Below are 21,712 nucleotides of genomic sequence, written 5' to 3'. Positions count from 1 at the left end.
CCCACAAGACAAGCCATTTGGGTTCGAACTTATTTTTTGGGCAATCACACACTTTTCCTTGAAGTGAAGGGAAGCAAAAGACGCACCCGATCGAAGAAATAGAGGAAATCTCACTTGGTATTGGAGATCCATCTATGTGTAGGCCCACATATGGAATAGCCAATATACAAAGCAAAAAAGTGTTGAATGAGTCTTCAACGTTCCAAGGCAATATATTTACTCTTTTTCTCAAAACTAATACTACTGAAAAGTGTTGAATGAATCAGGACCACACAGCTCTCAATTCTTAATTAAATTACTTGTTTATTAATATTATTATTCTTGATCTACAAAAAAGGTTTATGAATATTCAAAGCATAAAAGAGAAAAGGAGTACTAATTGACCGCTTGTAGGAGGAGGTTTGGAGACAAATAAACAAAAGAAGGGTTTACGTAAAGAACATGCATTGATTTACTGTTCGATGACTGGATCGATCCAAGCCAAAGATACTTCTCCCAGTTTTGGGGCATTCATTAATTCTTTAGATTTTGACCAAACATGAATAAATTCAATCACGGTATTGATATTAATTAATTGGTTAATTCAGCCTAATTTTCCAAAGCAGTATTCACATCACTTTTTTTTTTATTGATTAATTATATCGTCAAATAAATATTCTTCTTATTTTTTAACCGAGAAACCACTCAACCCAGTATGTCATTTGAATAGCTGAGTGAACGTAAACCTCAAATCACCTTAACAAACCACATCATGCTAACGATAAGAAAGACTGGATTGAAACCTATGGGGATGAAATGGGGTTTATAACCCCTCATCGGAAGTGGAGAGGCATACGGAACTAGGAACTAGGAAATACTCACAACTTGTTCGAACTTTCGATCTTAGCCTCATCCATCTTAAACCCAGAGATATAACTCTGGTTTATCGTCAAGGAAATCAGCATGTATACATACAATTAACCTAACTAAAAACAAATTAGTTTCAGATTAGGTCACAAATGTGGAGTACTACAATAGAAAAGAAAAGGAAAAAGGGAAAGTCTGAGATTTCTTTAGGGTGCATAGGTAGGGTATAGTGGGTTAGACCTCCATAGAGGAGACAATTAGAGGTTACAGCACTACAGTGTCTCTCCTTAGATGTCATCATACTGACACGCAACTTAAGTCTTTCATAGGACGGCTCATTAGCATTAGCTGGGGTTCTATTTCCCCCTCCTTTTCCTATTGTGTTTTGGTCCATTGGGTTCTCAATTATCTCTACTTTTTTCTTTTTCTTCGTTAACAACATCACTAGACCAATCCCAAACAAAATAAAAATCCATAACCCCTTCAACAAGAAAGAGAAAGAAAGTGCTAGAGAGAGAAAGAGAAAGGGAGAAAAATAATAGGGGGGGGAGGAGACAAACATTCCAGTTGTATCTTGTTGCTTTTGAGGAATGTGTTAATTTTTAATGTTTATTCTTATTCAAATTGATTCGTTTTTACTATGTTTTAAATTTAATTTTTAATATATTTTGCATGCATGCATGAAAAAAAATCCCTAGACATCCACGTGGCACCTTGATTAGTGATACGAGATTGATTTGTTTAATGATTATTAGCATTAATTTGATTTAGATCATTTGGGTCTGCAGATACGTTCTGCCTGACCTTGGAAAATGGAACAAGACCCAACCTTGGTCCCACCAAATCCAACGAGCCACATAACATCATGATTGATGTTCAAGCATGTAAAATCCTTAATCATTTTGCGCTTGGTTTGCAGGATTAAGCAAATCCCAGGTCGTTTCCCATTAAAAAAGAGTATAACTCAGATCTTCATTAATTACTCGAATTTATAGGCATTAGTGCTTAAAAACGATTTCAGGCTCATCTTTCCCGTTTCACTCCACACAGCGTGTCAGCCACGGTGAGTGGAAATTCAAGTCGTGTGTTTCACGTAAAATGGGATCGCGTGTAATGTATTTGCATTTGGATGTGGTTATGGTTACGCACCGCGTCTCCCAAAATATAAAAATCTCACCCGTTGCTATCTCATTGTTGAATTGGACACTCAGAGTCAATCCAAATGAATTTGTGGTTTACATATGTCACACATAGTGCGCATAAAATTCTATGCATACAATTCAATAGTTGAGATAATGAAAATATCAGTTATTGAGATCTCTAACATAACTGTAGTGTCTCGGCCCCAATCGTGATAATTTTGAGAGTAAACACCTAGTTTAAAATTGCTAAACTTGGTCACACATTCTTTAAATTGTGAACAATGTTACGCAAATTCATCAAATACAATCTTTCATCTTTGAAAGGGACCAAAATATTGTTGGATTACGTTCTATAACTCTAGACGGGTGACCTGCCGTCAGAAGGATAAGAAGAATGATTTACAGAATAGAGAAATTTAAAATTAGGGGTGAGTGAGTTGAAAGAGTGGTAGTAATTATGAATGAGTAATAAAATGTGTAATTATTATTTACAAAGCGAATATGAGACTGAGAGGAGCATCTCTTGGAAAGCGGTGGTACTGGTCGTCCCGTTTGTCGAACTATATGGTTCACCAATCTCTAGACGATCTGATTCTCTCTCTCTCTCTCTCTCTTCATGTTTTTTTTGAATCTTTCGATCGAATGGGGTCGGGACTTCAGAGGAGTTTGTTTGTTCGGGCTTGCTATGATGAACAACGTGGGGCCTACAACCTTTGGTTTTTTCAGTTTTTATTGTTGTTTTTGTTTATTTTTGACCTTTTTCTTTATTGAGAGTTTCCATCTTTGACTCAACATGGACTCACTCTCTCTCTCTTTAAGCCAAGTAGAGATCGAGGGGAGGAGAAGTAGGGATGTTGCTTTGATGATTGCTTAGTACCTTGTTTGGGACACCTTTATCTCTCTTTTTCTTCTTTATCTTTTGTGATTCTTGTGGGTTTTCCGTCAAAATCTCCGGATCTTCCAAGACACAAGCTATGAGAAAAGCTTTTTGGTTTGTTGTGATGGCAAGGTTGTGTAGATTATCATGACGAAATTTTGGCGTTTGCTTGGGGTTGATCACGTGAATCCAGGGGTACGATCGAATTATATCAAAACTGACTGTTATATGATATTACCATATAGATAGGTAGATTGTAAAGATTGACGGATTGGATTTGGCCTATAACAACTTACAGGAGTACAGAGGGATCGGGTACTGTGGTGGTCATTGCTATTTTGAAGAAGTATACATTTCATATCATAGTGACACATGTGTGTGCAGGGGTTTGCATTAAAGCTTATATATATATATCCCGATCACACCACCCTCACAAAGAGTTTGAACACCACATACATACACATACACATACACATACATCTCAATCATTCAAAATAAAAAGTTAAAAACAAAAGCTATCAAACATGATGCCATAAAGACTTCAACATGCAAAATTAATGACCTATACATATAGCTCTATAGAAAGCTATGGTTAATGGACCTCTTTCATTTGTATTCTAAATAGTTAATATAGTCTGTTGCATTAATTGAGAACATGTACAAATTCTCATTACATCAATCTTATCGCATAACAGCTATGATAAGGATCTCAACAATTAACATCCTAATTAGTATTGAATTCTGAGTACAAGATTTCTTATGTATTATATGGAGCTCACAAATTTACTTTGATTATGTGCGTTCAACTCAGCAGTTATGATAAATGAGATACCAGCTACTGAGATCTTTATCATTCTTGACCGTAGAATACACTGCACAGTTTTAATCTTGACGGGATTATTATTTTGCATTCATATTTTAGATCAAAAGCATAATGTGTATTAGTTGATTTTTTTTTTTAATTTGGTAACCAATAACAACTCAACAATCGTGCTCTTTGAATGGTCCACAAAATTCATAATCGGGTCGGGCTAGTTATGGGCAAATCACCTTGACAAGTTAGTTGGACCGAAGCTTAGGACAAACACTTGAAAATAGTTGTATCAGCTTAGAATCTAACTCCCGAGGTGAGATATACCCACATATGAAATTGAACACGGAAATGAAAGAAATAACATATGAAAAAGCAATAGCGAAATTTATTAATTGTTGTATGCTAAAAATAGGTCTAAATCTCAAAAGAAAAATAAAAAACACAATGAAATTAATGATTCGTGGGTCATGGAGGTAGCTGGTCAGGGGTTGTGCTTTGAATATACTAGTCGCAGATGCATGTGATGCATGCAGCGAATGATCATCGCGTGGATATGACAGACGACAGGAAAGCGCGTGGGGATCAGAACAAGAGAAGAGAGAGAAGACTATTCCATTTTCCTTGGGAGGCTTGCAGTCAGTCGCAGAGCACAGAGGGAGAAAGATAGAGAGAGAGAGGATACGGACAGAGGTTTTGATGTGTGTCTGAGACTCCAATACCCAATAGAGGTCCTCGTGATCGGCGAAGAGCAGATCCATGGAAGACTGTTCCCGCTAGTCACGTGGGCTCTCTTTTGACCCAATTACTCTCTCTTTCATTGTTACTAGCGCCACACACACAAACACTCAACGCACTCACTGACTAATTTTTCTTCTTTATTAAAAATATATATTTACGAGTATATTTTACTATAAATACGTACAGTTAGATGTCTCCAATTGCATTTCACGACAACGTGGACTGCAGGTGCTGACTGGTATTTCGCCATTTTATTAGCCTATAAAGCTACCAGACAAACACTTGTTCTCAGTCCTCTCCCTCTTCCTCCCTTCATTCAAACACTATATTATTACATATCGCTCTCAGTTTACTATTTGGCTCGTACTCTCTGTCACACTCACCTCCTCTTTAACTATAAACTCCACATCACCCTCTTCATTCTTCTCTCATTGCCCACCTCTTCCTTCCTTCCTTCTTCTTCTTCTTCTCTTTCACTATCAAATGATGCATAGGTGTCAAGGGAACATGGTTGGACCATGTTCATGTGGTTTGTTTCACAGCCAAGGGAACAGTAGTTGCTTCTCCATGCTATTCTCCATGCCTGATCATCAGAAGTCTTATGAAGAAACAACCGATATGTATTCTTTCACGTCCTCTTCAGTTGATTGCACACTCTCTCTTGGCACCCCATCGACTCGTTTAAGCGATCAAGATGATAACGAGAGTCAGAAAAATCGCTGCATGTCTAACTTGTGCTGGGACATTTGGCAGTCCAAAGGTTCCTCAGCCTATCCACCAACTCACAAGACCAGCAGTCGTAGTGGAAGCAACAATGGTAGCAGCAGCACTGCTAGCAACTCAACCAATGATCCTCTCCTCGCTCGTAGATGTGCCAACTGTGACACCACCTCTACCCCTCTTTGGAGAAATGGACCCAGAGGCCCAAAGGTATGTACTAACTAATTCAATCAAGAAACTATACACACACCTATAGATTCTACATGAGCGAAATTGTTGTGTATATTAATAATGATAGGGATCCCACTATCCAGCTGCTGAGCTGAGGAATTCATTTGGATCTTGTCCGTCAAACTCAGCAGCAGCTAGGATAATCGGGATATCAATTGTTGAGATGTTTATTATTTTCCGTCTATGCAGAGTGTGATTTTGATGTTCTTTTTTTTGTTTTTGGTGATGTGGCAGTCATTGTGCAATGCGTGTGGAATTCGGTTCAAGAAGGAAGAGAGGAGAGCGACAGCAGCAAATGGGAGTGGAAATGGAGGTTCATCAGGAGTGATGGAGCAGCAACAGAGTTACAATCCATGGGTTCATCATCAATCACAGCAGAGTTCACAGAAAATGGCATGCTATTCTCAGACAAATGAATTCAGGTTCATAGAAGACAGTAGTAGCGATCATGTTGACTCAGCTGATCATCATAATAACACAGGCATTAATCCATTCCTTTCCTGGCGACTCAACGTCACAGACAGGCCAACAAGCCTTGTCCATGACTTTACAAGATGAAGAATTCATTATATATATATATATATAAATATATATTTAACGTATGACGATCGATGTTGATGTGGAAGATGTTGTTGATGGTGATGGTTGTGATGGATATGGTCTCGTCAAGTCAAAAATTCTATTTAGCAGTTTCTTTTCTTTATAAGTATGATGTTTCCTTTTCTTCTCCGTCTCAGTTACCTAGATGGAGTGAAAACGGGATAATTCCATGTTCTTTGTTTACTTGGCACCTTCTTTTTCTTTCTCTACTTCTTTCACTTTTCTCCTCATCCTTCACTTGGCTTTCTGTTAGGTCTATTTCTCATTTTCCAGCTATATTTATATATTTATATATATAAATCAACCTTTTCTTGGTTCTTTTTTGTTTTGTGTGATTACTAATTTATATAATCAAATTAAGGTTTTTTTTTATCTGAAGAGATTCGTTTTTGGTTCTTGGGGTACCCTACCTTGTGAATTTCACAACAACTGCGAGGTTGTGACACCTGCATGACGATTCTCTAGATAAAACACAAAGTCTCCAATTACTGTGTTTTTGTTTGATCAGTGATCAGGATCATTGTATTCTGCTGGACCAGACCACCACTGTGTAAGCAGCGTTTCAGACTATGAAAAGTGAATTATTAATGTATTCAATATATATATATAGTACTTGAAACATTTGAATACATTAACCATGGCCTCTACAGCGGGGGAAAAAACATATATCGCGATGCAGAAAGTGCAAAAACAATTAATAATAGTATTTTCTAGCTCTGATGTTTTTTCATCATCTCATCATGTGATAGAGCGGTAAAAGTATAGTAAATTAATCATGTGAAAATTGATATTGAAATTGAGTGTTATAAGTACTGCCACATAATAATACTTGGATTTCTACAATTACCGAGGAGAGGTCCGAGAGGATACAATGGAATAGTTGTCAAGGCCGTTCAATATGCATGTGTTCAATTGTTGTACAACCCAACACTTAATGTTGGTGCTATGTGTGTGTGTATATATATATGCATTAAATTCCTGACTCTACAGGTTAAAAAATACATCGATGTGTGTAGATGTTGCGCGGCAAGTTTCAAGAATTTCTCTTATAATTTCAACAGTCTAAGTTATGTTTTAGAAAAACTCAATCGATCAAATGTCATTTGAATATCAGACATGTGTATAGATCATGTTGTCGTCTTCTCCGCACACGGATTTAACAGACTGATTTTACACTTTAAATTCATATCAAATATGTAATGGACAAATTTGTATAGAGTTAGTCACGATTATCAAAAAAATCAATATGAATCACGGATCATAGCTGCGATCACTAATCATTAAGAGCCTGACGCACTGTTAGGACAAGCCCCATGCTATTCAAAACAGATAGATCCGTCCAAACTGGCCCACACCAATATTCCGGTCGAAGTACATGGGACCTCATTTTGGGCCTCAAAAAGACTTTCTTTTGGGCTCATTTACTGACTGGGCTATTCAGGACAAATACTGTCCGAACTGGCCCATACCAATATAACTGTCAAATCACAGAAGGCCCGCCTCAAATGAAGTTATCTTGGGCTCATCCTACGGACCGGACTACTCAAAAACAAGTATATCGGTCCAAAACTGGCCACACCAATATTGCGGTCAAAGCACCTTGACCTCATTTTGGGCCTTCAAAAGTCTTTATCTTGGGCTTTTTTATGGACCGGGCTACTCAAAACAAACCAGTCCTAACTGGGCCATACCAATTTGCGGTCTAAGTAGACCTTATTTTGGGCTCTTCCTATGGACCGGGCTCGACCATCCAAAGCTCCCTTATATATTAATTTTGTATTTGTATTAAATATGTAAAGTATACGTGTTTAATATTTTAGTTCAAGAAATCAATATTATATTCATCTATTACTAACTACAAGACAACAAAATATTTTGGTGGACATCCAAAGCTAACCTTGGACAGTAAATTTAACATTTTTTTTGGTTCTCTTATTGCAATTGAAAAGTCAACCACATTGCACAAACATCAGTTAGCCAGGGTAGATGGTGCAGTTGATCAAATTCAAACAACCTTGTACATGAACCCGTAAAAGAATTATGGTTAATTGGTTGTAGTTAAGCAACCCCACTTGTAACATAGTTTAATGGTGAATCTCTTCAGGCTAAATCGTATGGATTCGGAAAGGTCATGACTTCAATTTTCACTTAGAACAATACATTTATGGTCATGCGCTTAGTTTTGTTCCAATTTATTTTGTTATCATGTGTCTGATGTAGTTAAACAAGAAAATAAGATCAATGTCGTGCAAGGAACTGTAATATCAGCAAACTTGAATTCATATGGGCTAAAATAAAAAGGTTTGACAAGTTTTAGTTTCAAAGTAACAAGTCATGGGTCATCAAAGCTAGCAATAGCAATTCTTGCATTAAATCTCTCATTATATGAAAAGCTTTCCTTGAGTAGCAACAGATAACAACCCCTCACCAAACCTGGTTTTCCCTTCTTGATATAAATCCCTCTCTCCCTCTCTCTCTCTCATCTACATCAGGTTGCCTGAATCATCACCAAACACAAAGACATGGTGAACCTGGTGGCAGCACAGAAGCCATTACTTCATAGGCTAATGAAAATGGCAGGAGTGAAGCACCACACAGTAGAGATTGAGCCAGGCACAGTCATGAACTTCTGGGTTCCAACTGAAACCGTAAAAAAGCCCAAAAAAGGGGAAAAAGAGCCCAAAATCTTGTCCAAACCAACCAAACCTGTACTTGTCCTAATACATGGTTTTGCTGCAGAGGGAATTGTAACATGGCAATTCCAAGTTGGTGCCTTAACTAAAAAGTATTCTGTTTACATCCCTGACCTTCTCTTCTTTGGCAGCTCAACCACTGACAAACCGGACCGGTCGCCCAAGTTTCAAGCGGAGTGTTTGGTTACTGGTTTAAAGAAGCTAGGGGTGGAGAAGTGTAAAGTGGTCGGGTTTAGTTATGGAGGGATGGTGACTTTCAAGATTGCTGAGTTGTATCCTGATATGGTTGAAGCCATGGTTGTGTCTGGATCAATCTTGGCTATGACTGACTCTATTAGTGAATCTACACTGAGTAGTATTGGTTTCACTTCGTCTTCTGAGCTGCTTCTGCCTTCCTCTGTTGAAGGTCTTAAGGCACTTCTCGCTGTTGCTACTTATAGAAAGTTGTGGTTCCCCGGTCGGCTTCACAAAGATTTTCTTGAGGTATGCTTATTCTGTGACTCTCATCCTTAAAATGTACATAATTGTGTTAGATTTTGTATTAGCTGTTACCGTCAAAAACATTACATATTATTTGTGATGATTAAGTTAGCAGATTAGGTAGGACTTGCTTTTGTTGCTTTGTTTTGGGTGATAGTCTAAATCACTTGAACAAACCGTATGGACTCGGAAGGTTCTGAGTTCAATCCCATTGTGAGCAATACCCTTGTGCTTATGTGCTAGACTTTTGGCCGCTGACCTACCAGCTCAAGTTTAGACTCATACCAATTACCCAAAAAAGGTAGTTGAAAGTCTTTATTCCATAAGGAGAGGCTGTAAGAGAGGTCTGATTTAATTTGTTCATGTAATCAACTTTTACATTCATTTAGTGGATATCATATATTGAGTTGGCACTAATTGGTGGATTATTGGAGTGACAATAACAGGTGATGTTCACCGACAGGAAGGAGAGAGCAGAACTGCTGGAGGGTTTAGTCATTAGTAACAAGGACGAAACCATTCCCAGCTTCAGACAAGTATATATCAATATTGCATCTTTTTGTCCCTTTCTTATGATTATAATTGGCACTAATTCATGTCCCTTTCGATCTTCCTGTTTTGAAGAAAATCCATCTCTTATGGGGCGAAAATGACCAGATTTTCAACCTACAGCTTGCACAAAACATGAAAGAGTATGTCCAAAATACTCATATATTTATAGCTGCTAGTCATGGTCCCAACTACCGAACTAACTATATTGCTCGATTTCACTTGAAACAGGCAGTTAGGAGACAATGCAACCTTTCAAGGCATAACAAAGGCCGGGCATTTGGTTCACTTGGAGCGACCTTGTGTCTACAATAGGTGCCTCAAGCGTTTCCTTGCTTCCCTCCCATAGATTTGTACACCAAAAACATGCACGCAAGACCAAAAATTACTACATATTACTTGTAATCTGAAGCAATATTGCCAACTCTTATGAAGTAGAAATGGGAAGTTCTCTGTTGCTGATGACTTGAAAAGCATCTCTTATTTCTTTGGCCAAAAAAATGACATCGGTAAACGAATTTCAGTATCCCTCTTTCTTTTCTTTTCTTTTTTAAACAATAACAAAGCAATTATGATGGCAAGACCCACAACATGAGGCACAAATACAATGATCGTAAAACATCAACGCACGGCAAGTGAAGAGTTATGCAAGCAAATTGATATATACTCAAAAACCCATCGGAGGATTCATACGTGCCTTGGCAAAACCTTCATCTGAACGACAACTGGATTTCTTCAAGAGTTCTTCCTTTCGTTTCGGGAACCCAAAGAGTCACAAAAATAACAGTAAATGCGGCGACTGCAGCGTATATAGTGAAGGTCCCTGTTACAGGAAAGATATTAGCCCAGCTACAGAAAAGGGGAGAGAAGGATGTTACTCAAAAACAATTGACTATGTATGTGGTAGACAGGAGAGAGGCACCTCCGCTACTCCAAGTCAAAAGTAAGTTTGCGGTCATGGTGACTACCCAGGATGACAACCAATTTGTCAATGTTGCTACGCTTCCAGCTAGACCCTTAATATTTACTGGAAGTATCTGAAAATGGTGAAATTAAAATGGATCAGTCCATTGTATTAATTGGCTCATACCGTTAAGTTCATTACACGTCAAATATGTACAAGGAATGAACAATTCGTACACTTTGCCATTCCAGCCACGATACAATACTAAAAATATTCAATGGTGAAACAGAAACTCTCGCATATGCAGGCAGAGAAAAGAAGTATTTAACATGTGGCAGCACAAAAGAAGACTTACATGAATAAGAAAACATAGAGCAATAACAAAAAAAATTCTGAAAAAACAAATATAAGATAAAGGTCATTCAGATTTCGTTTTAAAGTTTCTCTACTATCAAACTACAACTTGTTAAAGAACTACAGTATCAACAGTTACCAGTAAAAAATGAATGCCATTCAGATTGTCACCCATTTTCTTCCTAATAGATTCATCTCTTATTTTTACCCTCTTGTTGCTGAATTCCAGCAACATCTCTTTCTACTTAAATAAAAGAAAAATAATTTAGAATACTCTCTTTTTTTTCTACTGTGAAAAGTCTTCACAATGTGCAAGCCAAAAGAAGTCATGACAATGTAAGAACTAATAGCACTAATTTGTAATCTATTCAGAAAGAGAAAACATGATAGTGGTTTCAACTTTCAAGGGTTTCTAAATTAAAGCAACGCTTTCTATTAGTGGGATAGAACAGTAGTGTTGATTTGTGCACACCTCAGACATTATTAGCCAAGGAAGAGCTCCAAGTCCCAGTGAGAATGTAATCACCATAGCCTGGGTAAAATATTGCCAGTCAGACAGGATCCTTCATAAACATTGAATAGAGAAAGACCTATAAATCATTCATCTCATACACAGATGTCATACCACAACGCCCACAAGTGACAGTGTTCCCATGATGCTATATAAATGGGAATCCTCAGGTAGATTGCCCTGACATCAATAAAAAAGAAGAGGAAGAGCAAAAAGAAAGCACCATTCAGTAGTCCTAAGATGAAAAGCAAAGAAAAGAAATCCACATGCTTGATTCCTCACTGTAAAATTGTGGCTTAGAAAGACTTTACAAGCATATGATTAATAAACCTACATGGACAGTAGAAAAAGTACCTTCAAATAAAATGCAACTGCAACCAGGAGCAGGCTAATAGTCATTCCAGTTGATGATATCTGCAAAAGTCATTTCAAATTTTCAGACTTGTCTGCAATTGTCTTTTTTTGTTAAAGGATCAAATTCCATCTCTTTTTTTCCCCTTTTTTTTGAAAATAAAATTCATTTGAAGAATTCATCAAACGCACTATAAGAAGCAGCCTGCGACCAGCCTTGTCCACCAACCACGTAGTGACCCCGGTGGCAATGACCTAAAAAAATTGAAATCCTCTCAATTCATGATTCTGACCAGCATTTCTTCCAATTTTGAAAAAAAAAAAAAAAAAAAAAAAAAACTAAACTTTGCATCTACAACCTCCTACTTTACCTGAATTGCCCCCAGTCCAAATGTGGCAGCATCACTAGATTTTATCCCTGCCAAAATCATAACTACCTAGTTACAAAAAAAGTTGGGATATAGGAAAAGAGGCCAGGTATAAAAAAAAAAACAAGGCCACAACAACATTTACGATAGTCTCAAAGAGTAATTGTTTTTTAAAAAGAACTTCTCTTTCAAACTTATGAACAGCATAAGCCAAGTTTTAGACTATCAATTTGATGTCATACCAGACAAACAGAGCATCATAAAGAAACTCTAGCAAACGTAAAAGAAAATGTATCTTCTGTTCTTGGTTTTATGGTAACAAGGGCATAACCCTTGTTGGATGTCAATCAGCATATAATCCATGTATGCTCTCACACACAAAATCCACATTTTCTATGGTAGTACATAGGATGTGTTTGATATACCAAGTATCTACGCATTATAAAACGAATTCTTCCTACTGTTCAAGGAAAAGTTGTTCTAACCAGCACTTGCGAAGATATTACTGGAGTAGAATAGAACACCATTGATCCCACTGAATTGCTGGAGCATTAGTAATCCAATTCCTACCTGAACCATATAAATTGCTCTTAAGAACCATGAGATACTGAATTTCAAACAAGAAAGCAAAAAAATATATGAATCAAGTAGGACAGAATATACACAATGAAATACGATATGTCATAACAAACCAATCTACCATCAAAGGATACCAATATCTTTTTCTCTTGAGATCTGCAAAACGGATTGTTGTCTTTCTGCCCGATGATGCTACAGATCTCTGCAGCAGGTACACCAATTAGAAACTTGAGTTATTCTACAAAGAATTCAATTCCCAGCTTTAATCTCCAGCTTCAATCTCCAGCTTCAATCTCAATTAAATTGAAAAGTTCAAAATGCCAAACATATTCCATTACCCAAATACCTTGATTTCATTCACTTCAACAGAAATGTCTGTATCAAAACCACGCAAAACTTGCAAAGACGTTTCAAAATCTTCAGTCAACCCCATTTTGGCCTAGACCCCAACAAAAATATCCACTCACCCATCAAATAGACAAAGGAAATAAAGAGGATTCATGAAGGAGATCGATCAGGAAAAAAATAGGAGTTAAAAATTCTATTAAGACACTAGTAAATCACTTGTCTTACCAGCCATCGAGGAGATTCTGGTATGAAAAACAAGCCAGGGATCAATATTGTGCATGGTAAAATTCCTATATTGAGGTGTGAAAGCTCATTAGCATGATTGTGTCCAAAATCTCCCTCGGATTAATTAACAGATTTGAGAGGGGCCAGAGGGCTTACCCAAAACTGCAAGCACTCTCCAATTGACAAAGAGTCCCAGCAGATAAGATAACATTATTCCAATCGTAACAGAGAGCTACAAAATGACAAGACAAAAAAAATCAGAAGACTACTAAATTTTTAGAATGTAATAGAACTTGCAGTTTAAACTGGGTAGGAAGCTCAATTAACCTGGTTCACTGATCCAAGGGCTCCTCTCATGTTTTGAGGAGCTATCTCGGCAATATATACAGGCACCTAGACATGATTAATGGAAATTGTGTGGTTTATGCCCTTTCACAAATTTCAATGGAATACAATAGTAAGATTTTTAAGAATATAAATAAACCATTCTGGTTACCACGTAAGAAATTATACCCACGCCGAACCCTTCCAACAACCTTCCCATAAATAAAAATGAGGAGTCCTACAAAATCATTAGCAAATATCATTCATAGTAAGAGGTTTTGATCAGAATCATGGGTAAAAAACCAAATCACCATATATCACTTACTTGTGCAAAAGATATAGCGAGCCATCCAATTATATTGGGAATTGCAGCAATCATTAGTGACTGTCATTCAACATAGCAATGTATCTTTCAAAAGTTAGCGGCCTAAGCAATTCTCAGTCAACAACATCAATGCACAAACGTAAATCAAACTATTTAGAAAATGAACATCGATACTGATTTTCTACGTATTTTTTTCCAGTTTGTGTGTATAGATCATTGAACTGATTCGCATTTTAATATCCAGATCATACCCCTTTCCGGCCAACATACTCCGCAATCTGACCACTAGCAATTGCCCCAACCATAGCGCCCACATTCGACAATGAACCAAACAAAGAGAACTGCCATCATCAAATGTTGCCTCAATTTAAAGCTGGAGAAACAAAAGTATAGAATCAGAAAAACCAGGAACCAGAGAGCAAACCTCTGAAATTGATAGGTTGAGGTCGTTGATGATTCCAGATTGAGTAGGGGAGGAATATCCGCACTGCAAGAACACAATAAACCAGAAAAATCAACAGACGAAAACACACGTGGAAAGATTAATTTGATAGAAAGAGATGTTGATGTTACAGTGAAGCCGAATTGGATGGGACCCAAGGCAACGATGAGTACACAGAGAACGACAGATATGGAGCCATCACGAAGAACCTGCGATCCCATTGTGCTGCTGGACTGTCGAGAACTCATCCGGTACCAGCTCCCGGTGTGGAGGAACGGCTTCCGCAGATCCTCATTCTCGTCCCTGGAACTCATTTTCAACGACCAGAGATAGATTTCGGCAATGTGAACACCAACTGTTCGATATAAGTTACGGCTGTTCTGGAAGAGGTGCGGAGGATCTCTGGTCTGCTACTAGCGATCGGATATTCTGATAAGGACGCCGATGCTGCAATGATATTAATGGCATCCGTGTCGTCTTCTAGACAGCGGTGAAAGAATCCTCGTTGGCGTTTGTTGTTGTTATCCACTTCTTTTGTCGTATTTTCTATTAGTAGCAAGTTTAGCGTGGGAGAGATATGGATTTCTTTTTCATTTTCTTTTCTCATTTTTCATAAGCTATTAAGCTATGTAGAGATATATTATTAATACAAATAATATGTAAAATATTAACAATTTCACCTTTTTGGAACTAATTTCTTTCCTTTTTCACTCAGTACCGACCCAATCCAATATAAACTCCGGACAAATTAGGTCAACGACTCAACGTAAATCTCGGACAGCCATAAGGCCCATAGCAGTTTGCACCACACGGGTAACTATAGAAGTTTGGGCCTGGTCTTGTTTTCCTTCTCCGAAAGTGGGCCTGGCTAGGCTAACTGATCTTCAACCCGAAGTTTGAACAAACTATTAGAAGTATGGGCCTGGTTCTTGTTTTCCTTCTCAGAAAGTGGGCCTGGTAACTGATCTTCAACCCAAAGTTTGAACAAACTATTAGAACTTTGGGCCTGGTTCTTGTTTTCCTTTTCCTTCTCAGAAAGTGGGCCTGGATAACTGATGTTCAACCCAAAATTTGAACAAACTATTGGAAGTTGTAAAATAAACTCTTAGGTATTTGACGAAACTTAAAACTATAAAAAAAAATATTTAAATTTAATTTAAAAGATAAAAAAAATATTTTATATAATATTATCTTAATAAAAAAGAAGAAATGAAAAAAAACAAGCGTAAGCTCTAAAATAAGCTTCAATTTAAAGCTTTTTCCTAGAGCTTATAAGCTAGTTTATGTGGGATATTTGGCAGAGCTTATTTTGAAGCTCATAAGCTTGAAAATAAGCTTTACCAAACATGCTATTTAAAACATGTGTAATGTTAGTTATTGAGGTTGAGAGCAATAATGAGGTGCAGTTCGTTGTATTTCATATCAGAGTTTCTAATTAACCGGACAAGACTTGAGAGGCACCAATTACATTTGCAAATAATTCTCTATCAAGTAAGTAACAAGGTCCAATCAATTTGAATTTCAGGCATGTGGATGTATGCCACATAGTTTGACATCTTATTAAACCTCTTTTGTGGTCACATGTTGAGTTTTGACACCATTTAACATGTCATCATGTGAGAAACGTTATCACGCGTAGCCCTGACGATCCAATTTTAGGTTTATATTGAATGTATGAAAATCAAATTTGTATGATATCGTTATCGATTATAAAAGAACTTATTAAACCTGTGTTGGAGTGGAAAAGAAAGTTTGGGACACCCAGGTCTGCAAAATACGCAACAAAGTCAGGGTATAATTCAATGAAAGCATCAAAAGAGAAGATTAAATGTTGGAAGAAAGGATTGGATGGAAGCAATTTATGGTTAAGGATCCATGGCAGCTACCTCCCATTATGAAAGTGCACACATGGACCCCCTTTTTCCACTGTTGCTTTTATGTGAAGTTGAATAAATCTTAGTATTGACATGACAACTCAAGGTATTTGTGCAATATTTAGTGCTCATAATCTAGTGTTATTGATAGAATAGTTGACTGGTTCACCGCCCATTTCACTAGTGCATTGCTTGGCATGCACCAAGCAATGGAATTGCTACCTTTATAAAGTGCCAATTAAAGCAATCAAGGGGGAGGATTTTGAATTCATTCACGCTGCTTGAGTAGTGTTGGTAAGTTATAGAATGTGAATTTCACCCAAAAATAAATTACAGAGAGTTAAAGAATACCACATGACTTAATTTATGTGATGTAGTTAGGCGGTAAATGATGGGTTTTCTTGGAATGAACAAATTGGATGATAGCCTGCCTAATTGACAAGTTTCTCTAAAGGCAAATCATATGATTTGAAAGGTCCTAAGTTCAATTTCTAGTGAAAACATTATCCTTGTAATAATGCGTTGGGTTTTAACCTAATTTATCATGTTATCAAATGAAAATCTTATGTGCACGCAAATATGAAGAACTTCTTGTTTCAGAGGGTGAATCTATCAAATTGGATCAGCCATTAACGAGTAATCCTAACGTTGGTGGATTTGGTCAAGGGGATGCGGAAATAGTACTTCAAGACCCAATCCTGATATAGGCTCCTATCGTCAGGTGGGTTTTTTTAGATCCTCCCGTGATCACTTGTTGGGCAAAGAATGCATTAATTTTACTTATTAGACAGGCATAAACGTGCAATCCCAATAAAGGGACAGGACAACATATGAAGAGTAGTGACACAATGCCCGTATCACTTTTTCATAAACACAGATCTAATTCTACTCAAAAGCATAATAATAGGAAGAGAGAAAACGAGTTCCGGTAAAAACCAAGCAGGGGGGAGATAAAAAGCAAAAGTCTTTGTTGGATTCCAAAGTTGCATACATTTGATGGCATACAGCGCACACAGCCGTACAGTAGGCATAAATCCCAGCAGCGCGTGCATATGGTGATGTGACAATGATCCAATATATTTTTAGATTCGCTTGTCTTGATTATGGTTCGGGGAAAAAGGCCTCTACCCCCAACCATGTTATCCTTGGGTTGGGTCCGGCCGTCCGGGACCCTGCACTCCACAATCATGCATGCTTTTGGCCTATTTGAGATTTATATAATTTTTAATAAATTATAAAAGATAATAAATGCAAAGTATTTGGTGTATAGACTATCATTGTATGTTTTTTTAAGACAAAAAAAAAAATCCATTGATAAATAATAACAAGCCAAAGGAGTTTGATCCAACAGTAAAAACTAAAAAATGTTTCATATTTGTAACAATAATTTGTCAAGAATTCAGTTTTTCCCTAAAAAATACATGATGATGATCTTAATACTAAAGATGTTATATTTATCATTTTAAGCATTTTTTTTTAAATTGGTGGCTCAAAATCAAATAGGCCAAATGCAGAAGTGCCCCCCATTCGGTACTATTATATGCCACGCCATAGCTTCGTTTCTTCATAGATGTCTTTTAGCTAGCGTCCAAAATTATGTGGGTCTCCCTTCCACTTGGATTATATGATAGATTAGTTTAATTTCAAGATTAATTACTTTTGATAAATTTTTTGGGAGGTTTTGAGGTGGACCTAAGTTAAGATTTTGTATCAAACTTTACTAAGTTAGGGTTCTACTTTACTCTAACCACTTAGACGAGATACTGAATCTCTTAAGGGTCAAACCACATGGATCGGGAGATCCTGAGTTCGATTCTCAAGGAAATCAATATTATACTTTTGTGGTTACGCGTTGTGTTTTGACTCAATTTATTATATTGTCATGTGAAAAATTTTGATGCATGCAAATCTGATGGCCTACGTCGAGGCTCATTTTGAAGCCATCATTCTTGATTAAAAAAAAAGTTCTAGCTTACTATGGCAAAGGTTATTGATGATATTTCTGCCATTTTGGTCTAACTTTTCTTTTTTAAAAAAAACCATTTTCACCCTCTGGGACAAACTTTGTTTATCTACAAGTAGTTCATAATTCCTCTACAAAAAAAATATTATTTCTTGAATACTTTCCCTTATCATCAACTTAGTTAATCGTCATTATTAATCGGTAATGGTCCATCAACAAATACATACGAAAAATGGACAAAGCAGACAAGCATTATTAAAATGAGTATTTAAGATTATAATAAAACTATATAATAGTATATCACAAGGATTAATTTAATACCAATATATCTCGGTCCACCCATCTCATTTCATTTTTTCACTTTTTTTTTGGCCGGATCATTTTTTCACTTGATGACAGCAAGTTAGGCAGAATAAATAACAGTAATTTAATGAACCGATGATTATATAATTTATATTATATGATCGTCAAAATCTAGATGACTTGGTGCTTGGTTGGGCTTCTTCCACGCGTTGAAAGAATCAGCTGACACGTATATGCATAAATAGGGAGGGCATCATGTTCGACTGGTATCGATAGATAACCCTTTTCCAATTTTATTTATGATGTTTAATTCTAGGTAATTGTTATTGTCAATACTCAAAATCTCATATCGATATGGTATAATACAGTTTAGTGGTTCATAAAGAAAGCTTAACTGTTCTCATACTAAAGAGACATAAATAAACTTCAATGGTAAAATTGATGTCTCCACAATGAATCAAAGCTTAAAGAAGACAATATCTCTTGTGGACTTAGTACGTTTGACCCTTGAAACACATTTTCAGCACTCAAATATCAATGACGGTGACCCATGAATGGACACATCGGTCTTATATAACACGGTTGAGTGGTTTATAAACAAAGCTCATATCATCTCATACTAATGACACGTATAAATAAACCTCGATGGTAAACTTATGTATCCACAATGAATCAGAATCTAAAGAGGACAATATCTCTTGTGGACTTTGCAAGGATCTTAGTTTGTTTTGATTGAGAATTTCAATAATTCCCACTACACACAGAAAAAGATGGTTCAGAAGATAATTTTGAAAATTTAATTGGAAAGATAATGGAAGATTATGAAAATGTAAAGTCGCAACTCGCAACCGTTGCTTTCTTTTGATTAAAAATAATTAAATGTAAATTTGAAAAGATGGAGAGATAGAGAGAGAATCTGACACACAACAAGGACAAATGCTGTGTTGTGGGGCCAGCATTTTTAACCCTTTTAATTCCTTTCCCCGCACACATCACAACAAAAGTCTCCCCCCCCTGGCCTCTCTCCCCCACCCTGATCTACCCCTTCTTTGTCCACTAATCCAGGTTATACAAACCAAAACCCTAGAAATCTCTAACACTGATCCTGTGTTAGAGGTCTCATTAGAGACTCAGCAATATTACTCTGGAGGCAGGAAGGCATGAGCTTGTCGGTTGTTCTGTGAGACTCATCACTGTTTTTCTTTGGCAGTACAAAGCAAAGCAAAGCAAACCCACCTGTGTTCGGTGTTCCTTTGATGGATAGTCTTCATTGGGTTAGATGGGATGTTGGGAAACACAGCCTTCTCACCCATCTCTGTCCTTTCTTTTTCACCTCTTAATTTCTCTCCTTTTTTTCTGACAAATTAAGTTCTAACATCTCTTCTTTAAACTGAGATTAGCCCTTCTTATAGCTGGTCATCAAACCTGGATATACTGCAATTACACTTCTCTCTCTCTTGCTTCAACTCTATTGTTCATAATTACAAGGTAAGTTTTTTTCTCACTTAGCTCTTGCTTCAAGGGACCCAAATATCAGTTTTACTCCCTAATTGAGTTCCTAGATCTTAGTTTCTTTTTCTCCTTCTTAGAGCTAGAGGAGAATAATTTGTGGGTCTTGTGATTATCTCTTTGATTAGGAAGTATTTTTGGATCAATTAATGATTCTGACTTAGCTAGGGTTGGAAAGTTTACAGTAAAGAGGAGGATTTAATCATGGAGATGATTACAATGATGAGACAGTATATGCTTTTTTACAATAAAAAGTAACTCGGATCAAGATTCAGATCGTGCTTTGGTTTGTTTTAAACTAGAAACCATCCGATCTAATGGAGTTTGGAGGAGGAGGAGAGGATAAGAAAATAAGGAGACCAATCTCTTTAGGTTACAATGGAGAAGGAACAAGTACCCATCATCATCAAACGATCAATCAACCCCAGCCACCGCAAGATCTGAGCTCACCTCGATTAATCGTGGTCACGGCCGCACCAATTGCTACCGGATCAATCGTAAGATCACCGACCGAATCAACCTCAACAGTCCGATATCGAGAATGTCAGAAGAATCACGCGGCAAGCATGGGAGCACATGTTGTGGACGGGTGCGGAGAATTCATGCCCAGCGGCGAAGAAGATACAACAGAATCATTGAAATGTGCAGCGTGTGAATGCCACAGGAATTTTCACAGAAAAGAGATTAATGGAGAGTCCTCGTCAACGCAGTATCTAACGACCAATTCTTACTTCCCTTACCACAACGGCCAAAGAGACAGTACTACTACCATAGCTGCTCCTCCTCCCCAATTACCTAATTTTGCATCTCATCATCAATTGCATCATCATAGGCGGCCTACTGCGCCGGTGATGATGGCGTTCGGGGGTGGAGGGGCGGCGGAGTCGTCTAGTGAAGATCTGAATATGTATCAATTGGGAGGGCAGACGACGATGCTGCAGCCGAATAGGAAGAGATTTAGGACCAAGTTTAGTCAAGAACAGAAGGACAAGATGGCTGAATTTGCTGATAAATTGGGTTGGAAGATTCAGAGACGAGATGAACAACAAGTGCAAGAGTTTTGTTGTCAAGTGGATGTTAAAAGGCAGTGTTTTAAAGTGTGGATGCACAACAACAAACAAGCCATGAAGAAGAAAACAACAAATGTAAGAGACTAATATTCCACATCCCCCAATTGTTACCCACATATATATATTGATCATATATAGTTATATATATATAGATTTGAGATTTGATTAGTTGATGATAATTCAGAGATCTTGAAGTGCATAACCGAAGGAACTAGATGAGAAAATATAGGTTATAAGTGATATTCATTACCACATTCACTTGATAATTTTACCCTATTAATCTATATGAAAATACTAAAGATCATGATTGATCCCAGTGTTTCCTATCACAGCTATCCTAAATGTTGAGATGATGCACGTAATCCATATAAAATTGTGTGCGTTCATGTCGAATAGCGGAGACCTTGATTTTGTTTATTAGTGTTAAAGCTAGCAGAAAGATAGAAATGGAGAAGTTAGTGAGGTTCATACTTGAAAATATCGGTGTTTTTTTTTTGAATTTTAAAATATTAGTTTTATTATTATTGACTGAATAAGTTTTGTACTTCTTCCTCTAAACTCAATTATAAGAC

At 37.1% G+C, this 21,712-nt stretch overlaps 4 protein-coding genes across 4 annotated transcripts; 3 read left to right on the top strand and 1 right to left on the bottom strand.

Annotated features, from left to right (window-relative positions):
* The first annotated feature begins 4,679 nt into the window (after positions 1-4,679).
* On the top strand, positions 4,680-6,158 carry LOC120015663 (GATA transcription factor 18-like). The gene is made up of 2 exons (XM_038868187.1): positions 4,680-5,347; positions 5,603-6,158. The coding sequence occupies exons 1-2, from the start codon at positions 4,901-4,903 to the stop codon at positions 5,924-5,926; spliced, it is 771 nt and encodes a 256-aa protein (XP_038724115.1). The 5' UTR covers positions 4,680-4,900; the 3' UTR covers positions 5,927-6,158.
* A 2,171-nt stretch (positions 6,159-8,329) lies between these two features.
* Positions 8,330-10,155, top strand: LOC120014066 (epoxide hydrolase 3). The gene is made up of 4 exons (XM_038865995.1): positions 8,330-9,144; positions 9,588-9,677; positions 9,766-9,833; positions 9,922-10,155. The coding sequence occupies exons 1-4, from the start codon at positions 8,491-8,493 to the stop codon at positions 10,037-10,039; spliced, it is 930 nt and encodes a 309-aa protein (XP_038721923.1). The 5' UTR covers positions 8,330-8,490; the 3' UTR covers positions 10,040-10,155.
* Positions 10,153-14,968, bottom strand: LOC120014065 (sugar transporter ERD6-like 6). The gene is made up of 18 exons (XM_038865994.1): positions 14,553-14,968; positions 14,404-14,466; positions 14,231-14,320; positions 13,980-14,039; positions 13,827-13,892; positions 13,658-13,723; positions 13,487-13,562; positions 13,331-13,395; positions 13,104-13,196; positions 12,879-12,959; positions 12,664-12,748; positions 12,182-12,228; positions 12,003-12,065; positions 11,814-11,873; positions 11,574-11,639; positions 11,421-11,480; positions 10,613-10,727; positions 10,153-10,513 (listed from the first exon to the last, which is right to left on the bottom strand). The coding sequence occupies exons 1-18, from the start codon at positions 14,733-14,735 to the stop codon at positions 10,401-10,403; spliced, it is 1,452 nt and encodes a 483-aa protein (XP_038721922.1). The 5' UTR covers positions 14,736-14,968; the 3' UTR covers positions 10,153-10,400.
* A 4,606-nt stretch (positions 14,969-19,574) lies between these two features.
* On the top strand, positions 19,575-21,294 carry LOC120014587 (zinc-finger homeodomain protein 6-like). The gene has a single exon (XM_038866577.1). The coding sequence runs from the start codon at positions 20,388-20,390 to the stop codon at positions 21,225-21,227; it is 840 nt and encodes a 279-aa protein (XP_038722505.1). The 5' UTR covers positions 19,575-20,387; the 3' UTR covers positions 21,228-21,294.
* The last annotated feature ends 418 nt before the right edge of the window (positions 21,295-21,712 follow it).

The sequence above is a fragment of the Tripterygium wilfordii genome, chromosome 14, assembly GCF_013401445.1.
Source record: "Tripterygium wilfordii isolate XIE 37 chromosome 14, ASM1340144v1, whole genome shotgun sequence".
NCBI classification, from domain to species: Eukaryota; Viridiplantae; Streptophyta; class Magnoliopsida; order Celastrales; family Celastraceae; genus Tripterygium; species Tripterygium wilfordii.
Note: the sequence above shows the minus strand (reverse complement) of the source record. Positions and strands in the feature narration are given on the sequence as shown.

Bases quoted from the DNA above. Each gene is read 5' to 3' on its own strand.
- LOC120015663 (XM_038868187.1), top strand. From the start codon at position 4,901: ATGATGCATAGGTGTCAAGGGAACATGGTTGGACCATGTTCATGTGGT. The intron at 5,348-5,602 runs GTATGTACTAAC...GTGATGTGGCAG, and splicing joins ATGGACCCAGAGGCCCAAAG to TCATTGTGCAATGCGTGTGG.
- LOC120014066 (XM_038865995.1), top strand. From the start codon at position 8,491: ATGGTGAACCTGGTGGCAGCACAGAAGCCATTACTTCATAGGCTAATG. The intron at 9,678-9,765 runs GTATATATCAAT...CCTGTTTTGAAG, and splicing joins CCATTCCCAGCTTCAGACAA to AAAATCCATCTCTTATGGGG. The intron at 9,834-9,921 runs GTATGTCCAAAA...CACTTGAAACAG, and splicing joins CTTGCACAAAACATGAAAGA to GCAGTTAGGAGACAATGCAA.
- LOC120014065 (XM_038865994.1), bottom strand. From the start codon at position 14,735: ATGAGTTCCAGGGACGAGAATGAGGATCTGCGGAAGCCGTTCCTCCAC. The intron at 13,396-13,486 runs GTAAGCCCTCTG...ACCTCAATATAG, and splicing joins GAGAGTGCTTGCAGTTTTGG to GAATTTTACCATGCACAATA. The intron at 12,749-12,878 runs GTAGATTGGTTT...TATATGGTTCAG, and splicing joins GATATTGGTATCCTTTGATG to GTAGGAATTGGATTACTAAT.
- LOC120014587 (XM_038866577.1), top strand. From the start codon at position 20,388: ATGGAGTTTGGAGGAGGAGGAGAGGATAAGAAAATAAGGAGACCAATC.